The 13,189-nt window shown below is 35.4% G+C and overlaps 2 protein-coding genes across 2 annotated transcripts in view; both read left to right on the top strand.

The window, feature by feature from the left end:
• Positions 1-3,092: 3,092 nt before the first annotated feature.
• LOC102578480 (actin-related protein 2/3 complex subunit 3) lies at positions 3,093-8,277 on the top strand. Its single transcript, XM_006359431.1, has 5 exons — positions 3,093-3,227; positions 4,077-4,156; positions 5,485-5,593; positions 5,669-5,938; positions 7,782-8,277. The coding sequence occupies exons 2-5, from the start codon at positions 4,154-4,156 to the stop codon at positions 7,922-7,924; spliced, it is 525 nt and encodes a 174-aa protein (XP_006359493.1). The 5' UTR covers positions 3,093-3,227; positions 4,077-4,153; the 3' UTR covers positions 7,925-8,277.
• A 4,323-nt stretch (positions 8,278-12,600) lies between these two features.
• LOC102594817 (ubiquitin carboxyl-terminal hydrolase 22-like) overlaps positions 12,601-13,189 on the top strand; it is a 5,358-nt gene continuing 4,769 nt past the window's right edge. Inside the window, exon 1 of the mRNA XM_015314448.1 lies at positions 12,601-13,164. Coding sequence (XP_015169934.1) covers positions 12,908-13,164 — 257 coding nt within the window. The 5' untranslated portion in view covers positions 12,601-12,907. The remainder of the gene's footprint in view (positions 13,165-13,189) is intronic.

Genomic DNA, 13,189 nt, shown 5'->3' with positions numbered 1-13,189 from the left:
GATGTCGTATTATTGATTGTGGCTATTATTCTTTTTTCTACATGGCTTCTTCACTAAATTTTTTTATCTATGATCTGCTTATTTCCAAGTCTGTATCATCCGCTGCGTTATCCGCCGTCTCTGTGGGAGGCTGCTACCCATAAGACCATCTCGGGCATGGAAAAGAAAGACTTTTTATTGATTTTGATATGCTTTATTTGAGTGGAGGGTTCAATCGAAAATAACATGTCTACCTTCACAAGGTAAAGGTAAGGCTCTGTACACACCAACGCCACTCATTGGATTACATTGGATATGTTGTATGCGTGGATTTCCTAGTTTCTTGCCACTGTTGTCAGTGTCATTGTCACAATAGAGGTTGCTTGTCTTAAAAGGATCTCTATGAAGAAGTTGTTTCCTATACTGATTTTTTTTTTTCATTTGTCCACCAACTCCCAACTAGACTCTTGATATATTTTTTTCACTTACATAGTAGAATATGTTAAGTTTTTGTGACTTTCTCTTTTTGTTTTTTGGTTGGACATTCACTACTTGCAATCTACTAGCTTGATTTATCAAGATTTACCTTGTGTGGGGTCCACTAAACGGAGAAATGCTCAATATCACAATTTTTTTCATTTTCAGACTCGAATTTGAGACATTTGATCCAAAGAGAAGTTTAATAATATTATATTGAATTGTGTGTCCATCTCATTTAAAAAGCTCAATCACACAATTCAACACGAATGGAGATCTGAATATGAATGGAGGAGTTTCCTTTGACACTTGAAAATAATATTTCCTTGCTCACGCATCCCAAGCTTTACACAGATCACGTCTAAATTAATCGAGTCTTCAATATAAATATCGAATATGTCTGAACAACAACTTTTGAAATTTCCTTTTGGTACTTGGAAAGGAATTTTCCTTGCTCACTCAAACACAAATTTTTGAAGTTTCCTTAGTGACATTGCAATAACTTTGAAGTTTTATTTTTTGGGGTGTTGTGGGGATTAAGTTTTGTTGGTGGGACTCTACTAATTTTATACATGTTTATTATTTTATTTCATTTATTTGTAAGATATTCTACAAAGGAAGATCTATTACATCATTATAGAAAACAAGTTGCATATTAATTAATTAGTTTTTTTGACTTAGATAAAATTCAAATTGAAAACTACTCCAATGTAAATGATAATTAAATAATATAATAATTATAATTTAGTAGTTATGTGAGAAAATCTTTATATGTGCCTAGTTGTGTCAAGTATTATGTCCTTGTCTGGCACATGTGGTGGTGCCACGTGGAGGGACCAAGGTAGCTTATGTTATCAAATAAGTAGGTTGGACTTTGTTTAACTAATGAGTCATTTTCAATTCTTTTAATATATTTATGCAAAATTAATGACGAAATTGAGATTTAAGTTTGAACTTTAAAATGAGAAAGATTTTAGTAGAAAAACCATTTTCTCCTTCAATAAATTTTATTTAACGTGAATTCAAATTAATCGAAATTAAAATAAAAATCTAATATGGAGTAGAAAATAAAAGAAAATTAGTGGTTATTTTTATTGTTGGGTGATTAACAAACCATAAGGACAATAAATAAGATTATATTAGATTTCTTAGCTAATTATGTTGATTTTGACCTAAAGTTTTTTTTTAATACACAGCTAGCTCACACTAATTTGTAAAAATTACAATGTTTAATCAGTAAATGTCATAGTCAAGATAGATTATACTATTATATTTACGAATAAAATTTTAATTTGAACTTAACTAAAAACTTATTCCAAAAACCTCGTATATTTGACTTACTAGTTTGAATTTCATTCATATAACTTCGGCGCAAAGACTATCATAGGTCTTTTTCGCCCCCACCCCACTTTGAAATATTGAATTTTGCTAGAAAAAGAAAAATGTTAAATTTGTTGGAATATATCAATATTTCGATTAAAAATCAACCAAGTGATTAGAAAAAAGCTGAGCCTCAAATTCATTGCAAGTTGAACTGATTGAAGACAGAATTTTCTGATTGATTATTCTTAAGAGTTAAGACAATGAGGACCACAAATTAAAAAAGGAAAAGGTAGAGAAATATTTTTTTCAAAATAATGTCATTATCAAAAGTTTTCATAGAATAGCATTATTCCTGGAATTATTCTCCTTTTAGAAATTAGGTTATCATCATTATTGGTGAATTATAAAGTAGGGTATTTCAATTAGTCTATTATTAATTCTAGACACCTTAAAAATCATATTTACTTTACGGAAAAGGGGCAAATATATCCTTAATTTTGTGATTTAGAATGAATATATCTCTTAATAAAAAAATGATGCATATATACTCACGCCATTTAACAAATGATACCTATATACCCGTAACATACAATAAACACGTCTCACAACATATGAGTATATGTTAAAAATAGATTATCAACTAAAAAGCATGAGGAAAGAAATGCCAGGCAAGTTTGACAAAAAGTGGTGGTTAGACCTACTATATTGTATGAGATAGAGTGTTGATTAGTCAAGAACCTTCACGTTTAAATTATGAAAGCTACGGAGATGAGATGTTGCGAAGAATGTGTGGGTATACTAAAGAGACATGATTAGAAATGAGGATATTTGGGGACAAGGTGCATGAGAGTGACTTTGATGAAGGACAATACGTGGAAAACAACGCTAAAATGGTTTATGCATGTAAAGAGGAGCTGCATGAATGTCCCAATATGAAGGTATGAGAGGTAATGGACGGTCTCAGAAAAGGTTGAGGTAGGTCGAAGAAGTATTTAGGGGCGAGGTAATTAGACAGAACATGACACATTTTCAACTTACCAAGGACATGACCTTAGATGTAAGGTTATGAAGGGCACGTATTAGGCTAAGGAAGTTAGTAGGCAGTAGTGTGTGTTGCCTTGCTATCCGTCCACACTAGTAGTCCTAGTATTGCTCATATAGTTTCTCGTCGTTTAATTTCTTTTATCGCTTGTTATTTCTTATGCTTTGATTATCGTATTATTTTACTAAACTTCAAATTGGTTAAGAAAAGGCCCATAAACATTGAGTCCAATTCATTCAGAAAGCCCAATAATAGTTGATCGTTAAGCCCATCTTCAACTACCGTCACCGTTAATACCCAATTCCCTCTTCACTTCTTCTTTGATCTTCGACGGAAAATATCACCCATCCCCGTCGATCTCAAAAACTCTCGCCGGTGAAATTACCTATCTCTTCTCGCAAATCCAGTAAGTAAAATTTACGATCTGTTGCATATTTTTTCATATCTACTCTTATGATCATAATTTAACTGATTGCGTTTTTGTTGTTGAAATTGTTGCCGTAATTGTTACTTCTGTGATAATAATTACTATTTCCATAATGCTTTAAACTATTTAATTGATATCATAATTCAGTTAATTTAATTCGCTTGGGAATGAGGGGAAATAGCTAGTTCGGAGCTCTTGCTTATGGAATTTGGACTGGAAAAAACTCAAAATTGGAAATGAGATGCTACATTAGTGTTTTTATGGCGATAGAGGGAACTTTTTGATGTGTAACAAAACAGGGAAAGAACTGGCATTATGATTGATGTTATGGGAAATGTAAGTTAAGCAACTTACATGATTTGCTAAACCATGTTTAATCGAGGCTGAGCTAGGAATTTGAGTTTATGGATTCTAGAAAACGGTTTTACTAGGTTATTGATAACTTATTTATGCATATTAAGTGGATTTTTAAACATAAATACAAGATTTGAGCCGAACCTACTGGTTCTGGACGAAGCTGTAGCTCTGCCCATGTTTAATGGATAATTCTCTAGTAGTGGAAATGAAAAAGAAACGAATAGAATGGTTGGGAATGAAAGGGCACAGACGATTTGGAAACTTGAAAAAATAAAAAAGGAACAAGGGGAGAGAGGACGGAAGATGTTGGACTAGATGGAAGATTATCTGAATATTAATTAGATGCATAGCTAGTTATCTGATGTAGGCGAAGTAATCGTAAATTTTGATGCACGTCCTCTTATATTGGAGTCATGTTAGTTGTATTTCAATTACTCTTAGTTATCTGATACTTGATGAGTGCATCTGCAGATTGGTGTTTTAGCCTCTTTGGTTGGGAATTGTACATTACCTTCTGGTGCTAAGAAACAAATTTTTCAGCAAGGAAAATGGTAAAGAAAGCATTTTTTGCTTACATATTTTCATTACTTTGGTGACAATTATCTCTCTGAGTTGATAGTGTGATAACTTCCACACATGATGAAAACCATGCTGTTTCTTTTCCTTTGGTGATTGAACTTGGCCCTTTTCGTGGTTTGGTGCACTAAATGAGCTACATGGCTTACATTTCATATCTTCATTCCACTATTTTTGAGTTATACTTTGGTTTCTTCAAAGAGAAATAAATAAAGGACAAATGGTATATTTTGTTTCCAACACATCTTGGCAATGAGGATCTGTTATTGACAATATGGGATGGATTGCGATCTTTTCTTTGATTTGTACTCACTTCAAAAGTCTCAAGTGTAATGGTGATAAACAACACAGTAACTGGATTGCGGTCTTTTCTTTGATTTGTACTCACTTCAAAAGTCTAAAGTGTAATGGTGATAAACAACACAGTAACTGATTTAGAGACAGGGGACTTAGATATGATTTGGATACATGCAAGCAGTACAATATCTGATCAATGGAAATAACACGACAGAAATTCCAACCGTCATTGAAGAGCAGGCAAGAAAGAACCAAAAATATAAGGATTTAAAATTAAAAAGAATTACCACCGAGGTTCAAGCTTGAAAGTAATTGTGAAATTCAGTCCAAACAAAGACTGTTCGAACCTCGGAAATATATCAATCTCAAAATATGTTAAAACCTCTCTAAAAAACGAGTCCAACCTTATATGTAGATAATACCTATGTTTGTGAAAAGACAAAATTGCACAAAACTGAAAAGCCTCCCAATTTGTCAGACCAGTGTGTCGTGCTTGACTTAATTCCTCAAGTTCAGCACGCTCGCACTGAGTCGTAATTTCCAGTCCACTTAACTTTTTGTGTTTGTGTTCGGTGCAAAGCGTCCAGCCTTAGCTCCTCCGGTCGACACCCAATGCCTTCGCCCTGTGCTGGACTTTACTTTCCAGCAACTTTTTTTAACTCTCAAACATGATATGCTTTGCTCGAATCTTCGATGTGCTCTCCAAGCATCTTTTGACTATCTCTTAGAGATCGTGTACCTCCTTGACGTCTAATCCATGGATGCTCTTGGTCTTGGAACGTGTAGATGGTCCTTATGATAGTTCGTGATCTTCCGTAATGTGCATCGTGCTATCTGGGGTTGTATGAGGACTCTATTTGTCTTGACAATGAATTTTCTGTATTCAACTCTAATGAATTTCTCCTTTCTATTTTATTCACATTATTCTTTTTGTTTTACAGGGTGTCTAAACCCAAAAATAATTTGCCCCATTGAGTGCTGAAACCTGATTTTGATTCAATTGCAGGTTTATCATTCCAGTTTTGTTGATGAGGAAGGAATTAGTAAAGCTTGTGGATGCCCTTTATTACCTCTGAAAAGCCATATAAGGGGACCTGCTCCAGTTTCAGAACAAGGTTGTCTTGCAAATCTTTTCCTTCTTAAGATGTCTCCACATTACTATGGTGATGCTAATCTTATTTTTTGAGCAGATACAACTGATATTGTCGATGAAGCAATCACATTCTTCCGAGCAAATGTCTTCTTCAAAAACTTTGATATTAAAAGCTCATCTGACAAGCTACTTATCTATTTGACATTGTATATCAATATTGCTTTAAAGAGGCTTGAAGGCTGCCGAACTTTAGCTGAAGGAACCAAGGCTATCATCAACCTAGGTCTGGAAAATGTTCCTGTACCTGGAGAGGCAGGTTTCCCATTCCCAGGCTTATTTTCTCCAGCCCAATCTCAAAAAGAAGCAGGTAACTTGTTATTTGAACCAAGCAACCTTCTTTTTCTATGTGTTTAAACCGCCAATAAATGATTTTGGTTGATTTTGAGTTCGCTAGTTTGCTTGCATTTTTTTTCTTTGAGATTCTAAAATGAAAACAAACAAGTTCCCAGCTCATAATTATTCAAATGATGATATCCTAGTTTAATTGTGCCAATTTAATTCTTCTGGTATTTTCAGATACACTACATTTGTATGGCTTGAAACCTCTTTGACATGTTACAACCTTGTATTTGGTTCTAACTTCTAAGTGGAGAAAAACTATATGAGCTTGAAAACTTTCTTAATAGGGTAAAAGAAATTGGGATCAACAATCTCTTTCTTAAAGAATTGGGATGAGTCAATGTGGGTTGATGGTGTGAAAACTTCCTGATGCCAATTTCCAAAAAAAGAAAAGGGCAAAACAGAAGACTTTTGTGAACTCCATTATCTTTGACTGAATTTGATGTGCTTTATCACTTTTGCCAAGTAATGGATATCCAGACCCTGTCAAAACTGCAATTTATTTTATTCGATTGTACTCTTTTTCCTAAATTGTGCCGCCTCGGATCGAAAAACACTCAGCAATACCTTGTGTTTTTCTCTACTGTCAATCTTCTCCTAAACCATTTACCATTTTAAATCCCTCATCCCACAGAAGGTTCCATTTTCTGATGGATGAAGGGTTTGTCAGTCTTTGTACAACCACTATTTGAGAGTTATGACCTTGTATGGACGTCTCTGTTCTTCATGGTAGGATGGTCAGTAGAAGTTGGATTAAAAGATTAAAAATGATGGGTTTTTTGTACACTTTGTATATAGCCCGAGTCCTTTGGGTGTTGTCTGATAAAATTGTATTCTGTTATAAAAGTAATAGTGGATTATCATTACACAAACTGTGTAGTAGTGTTGGTCCAAAGCTTGTCAACTGTGACATTTTGAAAGTACTTTGGCGAAATTAGGAAAATCTAAGTATGTTTGTTAGTGTCAACTCTGAGCCCCTCAATGACTTCTATTGCAAAAAAGAAGGAACACCTGACTGAAATATACTTGCCATTAGCCATTGTAATCTGAGGAAACAGATGGTAGTTGTCATCTTATGAGCTAATCATTAGCAGTCTGACAGAAAACTGCGGCTAACAGTTTCGTGATCCCCTGGGTTGTTCCATGCATCTGTGTTCAATCTTTTCAATCACCTCCTATGGCCTCAAATTGTCCCAAAATAATATGAACAAACATTATTTTGGAGGAATCTGACGGGAGGAAAGAGTTATTGTGTAGTCTAGAAAATGAATTCCAGCTTAGGGTGTCTGAAGTTGACAGAGTGATCAGATTTAGAGAGTGAAATAGCTTCGTCTATTTCTCAGATATCTCTTTTTCCTTTTCTCCTCTTTTCACGTAAATATAACTGTAATATTTTTGTCCGAAGTGATATGCTTTATTGCCCTTTTATGCTTTCACGTCCATTTTGAAATATAGTTTGATTATATTTTGATATTTTTTAGCACAATATATTGAAATGGTGTGGCACTTCTTTGTTTGTGACACCTTTGCAGTATTTTGTAACCGACTTCCAAAAGGATACTTATTCTTATATGGACTGTGACATAATGTCTCTTACTTTTGTTTCTCTTTTGCTTTTATAGACATCAAGATACCATTTTGCATTTATTCTATCTCGTCAGAAAACTGTATACCTCAAATATTAGACAAATTTTACTCTCCTTTTGTTATCTTGTTCTTTTTCTTCTTTTCTGTTTTCTCTTTCGTAGATGTGTGGCTCTCAGACTAATGGATATGGATCTTTTTGTTCTGGCTGTCACATTTGAACTCAGAACTATTCAGGAATTATCTGAAGCAAATAAGGGAGGAAACTAGCGGGAGATTATTAAGCGTTGCTTATCGGCCTAACGGAACACCTAACAAATGGTGGTCAGCATTTTCCAAGAGAAAGTTTATGAACATGGTTCTTCCTTGAATACTGATCTTGTAATGACTAGAGTTTCAACTTCTGCAGAGGATGCATTTGCTGCTATTGAGTTGTTTGGCAGGTCCAAGTTGCTTTTGCCTCATTAAACGAATTATCGAACTGTGAACACACAAGATTACCTACTTTCTGCACTTTGTAAATTACTCACTCTACTTGTAATTGCTCAAGTACAAGTAGTGGGAATTCGTACAGCCGACCCATACTTGCTTGGGATCGAGGCATAGTAGTTGTTGTTGTTGTACCTGTAATTGCTCAAGCTACATATATTATTAGTGTAAATGTGTGAAAGAAGTGTGCCCAAATGACCCAATTTGCAGTTTCTAGTTGTTTTTTAACCGTGATGTTCGGGTCATTTTGTGTGCATCTCCCTTAATTTCACGAGGTGTTTGGTACTTTCCACCGCACAAATATCGAGTAACTCTGTTCAGCAAGTAAAATGTGAGTTCTTTTACTATTCAAGTCATTTAAAAAAAATGAATATGGTGTTTTGTGATGATGCAGTTTCTTTCAAAGATCTGAAAATGATATTTTGTAATGACTTTTCACATGATATTATATTTAAAACTTTGGCAGTTAGGTCTACTCTTTTCATTTCAATAATAATATTAAATGAAAGACCATGAGAATAAAATTGACATTATTTCTTTTAAAGTGTCTTAAAAGTGGTTACTTTTTTTATATAGTTAAAAGCTATTTAGGTTGAGCTAAGAATCTATCGGAAATAATTTCTCTATCTTTGAAGCAGTTGTGAAACTACACTGAATATATTGTTATTGTTATTACATAGCCATGAAATGCAAGAACCAATAGAAAATCATAAAAAGTACAGAAATAGTAAAGTTAGAGGAATAGCTTTTGTGAACATTGTACAAGTTGTTGAAGACCTTTTCATCATTATAGTGGAATATTGTGGTGATAAGGATTCAATTGATAGGACCATCTCTACTTCACTCATTTCTTTGGAATTTGTAGGTCCTTCTTTGGTCCCCAATTTTTTATTTTTTATTTTATTCGGTATTCGATATTTATTTTGGAGCTCAACTATGATTAATTTGAATTCGCCTTGAGAAACCTCACTTTGGGGAGTAAAACGCTTTTTACAAAACTGTTTTTATATCGAAAGCTCGAACCCAACATTTCTAATTACAAATGAAAGAATATTTACCACTCCATGATAAATTTTGATGATCTATGAAATTTGCTATGATTTAATTAAAGCCCCTAATTCAAATTATTTGTGTTGTACTTTGTGTCCATAGATTATAGACTTTTATACCCATTTTTTAATAATACCATAAAATAATTTTGCCTACAAATTATAGCAATCTCTAAAATCTTCATCCTAATCTACACTAACAAATTCAGTAACATAAATTAGAAGAGCCTTTAAAGTTACCACATATTTTTATTTAAATACCTCAATCAATCCTAGATATATTCAAAATGTTCTTGTTGAACCACTCATGTAATTTTCTTTATTTCATTTCTAGCCAAATACATAAACAACCTCCTGAAATTGCTTGTACGATTTTTCACTTAGATACACACAAAAAATCATTATTTGTTATGAGTAGCGTAAAACTTGGAATATCATATTTTTTTTCTCTCTAACAAAAATAGACTGCCTCTTGAAGAAGTTTTGTTATAATTTTAGTGAGTCTGTCATATGCCAATATACAACAATAACAATAACATATTCAGTGAAATCCCACAAAGTGATGTCTTGGGAGGGTAAAGTGTACCTTACCACTACCTCACGGAGGTAGAAAAGCTGTTTCCGAAGATCATTCGACTCAAGTGCATCAAACCCAAGTAACAGAAGACGAAAATAGTGGAAGAAAGCATAGCGGTTAATAAGCATAGCAATGCAAAGTCTACAAGAGCAGTACAATAAAAACGTCAAAATAGTGTGAAAACTGAAATACAATAGACAACAAATGACAAGAACTTATGACTAGTCCTATAACAAACACTAGACCTACATAAGGTAAGACAACACTCTACCCCTATTAACCTTCTACCTTGATATGCGACCTCCACTTTTTCCTATCTAAGGTCATGTTCCCAGTAATAGGAAGTTGTGTCATGTTCTGTCTAATCATATATCCATACATTTTTTCTGTCTACCCCTACTTTTCTGCGTACCCCTTACGACTATTCTCTCGCACCTCCTTACTGGGAATCGATGCCCATCCTCTGCACATGCTCAAACATCTCAATCTCACTTTTTTCATCTTATCCGTCACAGAGGCCACTATCACCTTCTCCCGGATAATCTCATTCTTGATCTTGCCACTCCTAGTATGCCTACACATATATATCAACATCCTTATCTCTGCAACATGCATATTCTAAACATGTGAGTTCTTAATTGGTCAGCACTCCACCTCATACAATAAGGACGGTCTAACCACAACTCTGTAGAACTTACCTTTAAGTTCATGTGGTATCTTTTTATCACATAAGACTCTAGAGACAAGCCTCTATTTCATCCAAGCCGCCCCAATTCGATGTGTGGCATTATCATCCATGTCCCCGCTTCCCTGGATAACAGACCCAAGATATTTTAAACTTTCTCTTTCCAAAAAAGACCGTGCGACTTCCATGTCCACTTCGTCCAACACAACACTGAATTTGCACTCTAAATATTATGTTTTGCTCTTGCTCAACCTAAACCCTTTGACTTCCAAAGTTTGTTTCCATACCTCCAACTTATCATTAACTTTGTCTCGTGCCTTATCAATCAGTACTATGTCCTCCGCGAATAACATACACCATGGAACACCTTCTTAAATAGAGGGAGTAAGCTCATCCATCACCAAGACAAATAAAAAAGGGTAAAGAACTGATCCCTGATGTAGCCCAATCTTAACTAGAAAGGTCTCCGAGTCTCTTCCCACCGTTCTAACCTGAGTCTTGGCTCCATCATACATATCTTTTATCTTCCTAATATAAACTACTGGGACACTTTTATCCTCCAAACATCTTTAGAGGAAATTTCTCAGGAATTTGTCATAAGTTTTTTTTCAAGATCAATAAACACCCTATGTGGGTCCCTCTTTCTTTTCCTATATTTCTCCATCGGTCTCTGCATAAGATACATGACTTCAGTAGTTGATCGACCTAACATGAATCCAAATTAGTTCTTGAAATTGATATCCTTCTCTTCACCCTTTTCTCCACCAATATCTCCCAAACCTTCACAGTATGTCTTAGCAATTTGATACTCGCTCTTCCCCTGCTCATCCTACTAATAACAAGTGTAACCTCCTCAACCCTAAAACACCTACAGTGCCCAAAGTCCTGCAGTCTTCAGAATGTACCAATTCACCCAACACAATGTCTCTGTCCTCTTCTTCATTTAAGAGTTTATGAAGGTCTCTTCCACCAACACATTGTCTTCTTCATCCTTGATGCACTTCACTTGATCTAAGTCGCGAGCCTTTCTCTTTCGCTTTCACGAGCCTATACAATTTCTTATCCCTACTTTTGTGTCTTAGCTCGACATACAAGCGTTCGAAAACTATCATCTTAGGAATTGTAACCGCCAATATAGCTTTCGTCTTCGTTGTCTTATAGGCTTCCTTAAGCGTTCAGTCCACGCACTCAACCCACTTAATATAACCCACATTTTTTTCTTCTAATTGTCTTGGACTTCACCGTTCCACCACCAATCTGCTTGATGACCACCAAAGTTCCCTCTCGATTCTCTTAAAACCTCTACAGTTGTTTCCCTAATGTAATTTAGCAGTCTTATCTCACATGTTGTTCACTTCCCCGCTATTACTTCATGCCTTCATCACAATTAACTTCTCTCCCATTTCTTGAGAAAGGGCAAGGGTCAAACCACCCCATCTAATCATCGGTTGAAAATAAATAGTCTTTTTCCTCTTATCTCTCTTAGTCTCTAAGTCCATCACCAAAAGCTTATGTTGGATAGTAATATTCTCATTCGAATTAACCTTGCAATCCTCACCAAGGCCTTTATCCCCTTTCTAAGGAGTAAGTAATTTATTTGTGTCTTAGCTATCGTGTTACGAAAGATAACCAAATAGTTCTCCTTCTTTGGAAAGCACAAGTTAGCAATTACCAACTCAAAGACTTCAGCAAAATTTGGAAGCAACGCTCTACCTCTATTCCTCTCTCCATAATCAAAGGCTCCTTGAATATTATCAAAGCCACTAGAAGTTACACCGATATGACCATTAAAATCCCCACCAATGAAAATCTTCTCGGTGTTCAATATATCTCTCATTGCCTCATCCAAATCCTCCAAAAAGAGCTTTTTGGCCTCCTCGTCCAGACCCACTTGAAACGTTCAACGTCAACAACTAGCATAATCGTCATCATCCTATCATTGATTCTTCTAAACTCCACCACACACTCCCTAACAACATACCTAACATAGTTCTATGAAGTGAGTTCTACGAACTCCATCGCTAATCCATCGATATATGTTAGTAGCTAACACAAATTCGTTGCTAAATAAGATTTGTGATGAATTTTATTGTTAATCTATAAAATTTGTCGGTTATTAAATTCTACGAAACTTTACATCTACCTTAAATTATTCATGATAGACCCTCGGCTCAATCATTTGCCAATAAAAAAAAAGTGAAATTGTCTAGATCCAATTCTTAAAATAAAATGTTTGTTTGCCCCAAACATTTTCCTTACTTTTTGGATCAAAACTCTTCACAAATAGCACCAAGAAACACTTCCAACTCCCTACCCCACCCCACAACCCCTCTCCCCCATTCCACCCCAACCTTCTCCTCCATTTTTGTTTCTATCAATGGCTGAAAATTGTTGCAGATCTGAACTTTATACTAAAATGATAACTCCATCGATTTCTTTTTTTTCAGTTTGGTTGTTTACTTTGATCCATGAAGTTTTCTATTAACATAGATTACAAGCTTCAATCTTTGATTGCTCTGTTTTTTCCCATTTTGCCCTTCATTTCCAGCTGCAATGTCTGAGTGCAATCATCTGATCCAAACTGAATCCGAAAATCCTCAGATCGATAATAGGGCGCCGGAAAACGGGTCACCGGATGTTTACACCGCTACAACTGGCTGTGGGGCATCGTGCGAGCATTTATCGGAGCTCCGATCCAGAGTCGGGTCGAACCCGTTTCGTAACTTCCCGGACTGTGTGAAGGTCCGTCCATTGGGGCGGGCCTCTATTCGGAAGGATCCGCCCCAGGCGTTGGTTCGGTGCGGCGTGTGTCGACAAGCGCCCCCCCGTCTTTCT

The sequence above is a fragment of the Solanum tuberosum genome, unplaced genomic scaffold, assembly GCF_000226075.1.
Source record: "Solanum tuberosum cultivar DM 1-3 516 R44 unplaced genomic scaffold, SolTub_3.0 scf00300, whole genome shotgun sequence".
Lineage (NCBI taxonomy): Eukaryota > Viridiplantae > Streptophyta > Magnoliopsida > Solanales > Solanaceae > Solanum > Solanum tuberosum.
The sequence above is the reverse complement of the archived record's forward strand: the minus strand, read 5'-3'. Positions and strand labels throughout refer to the sequence as shown.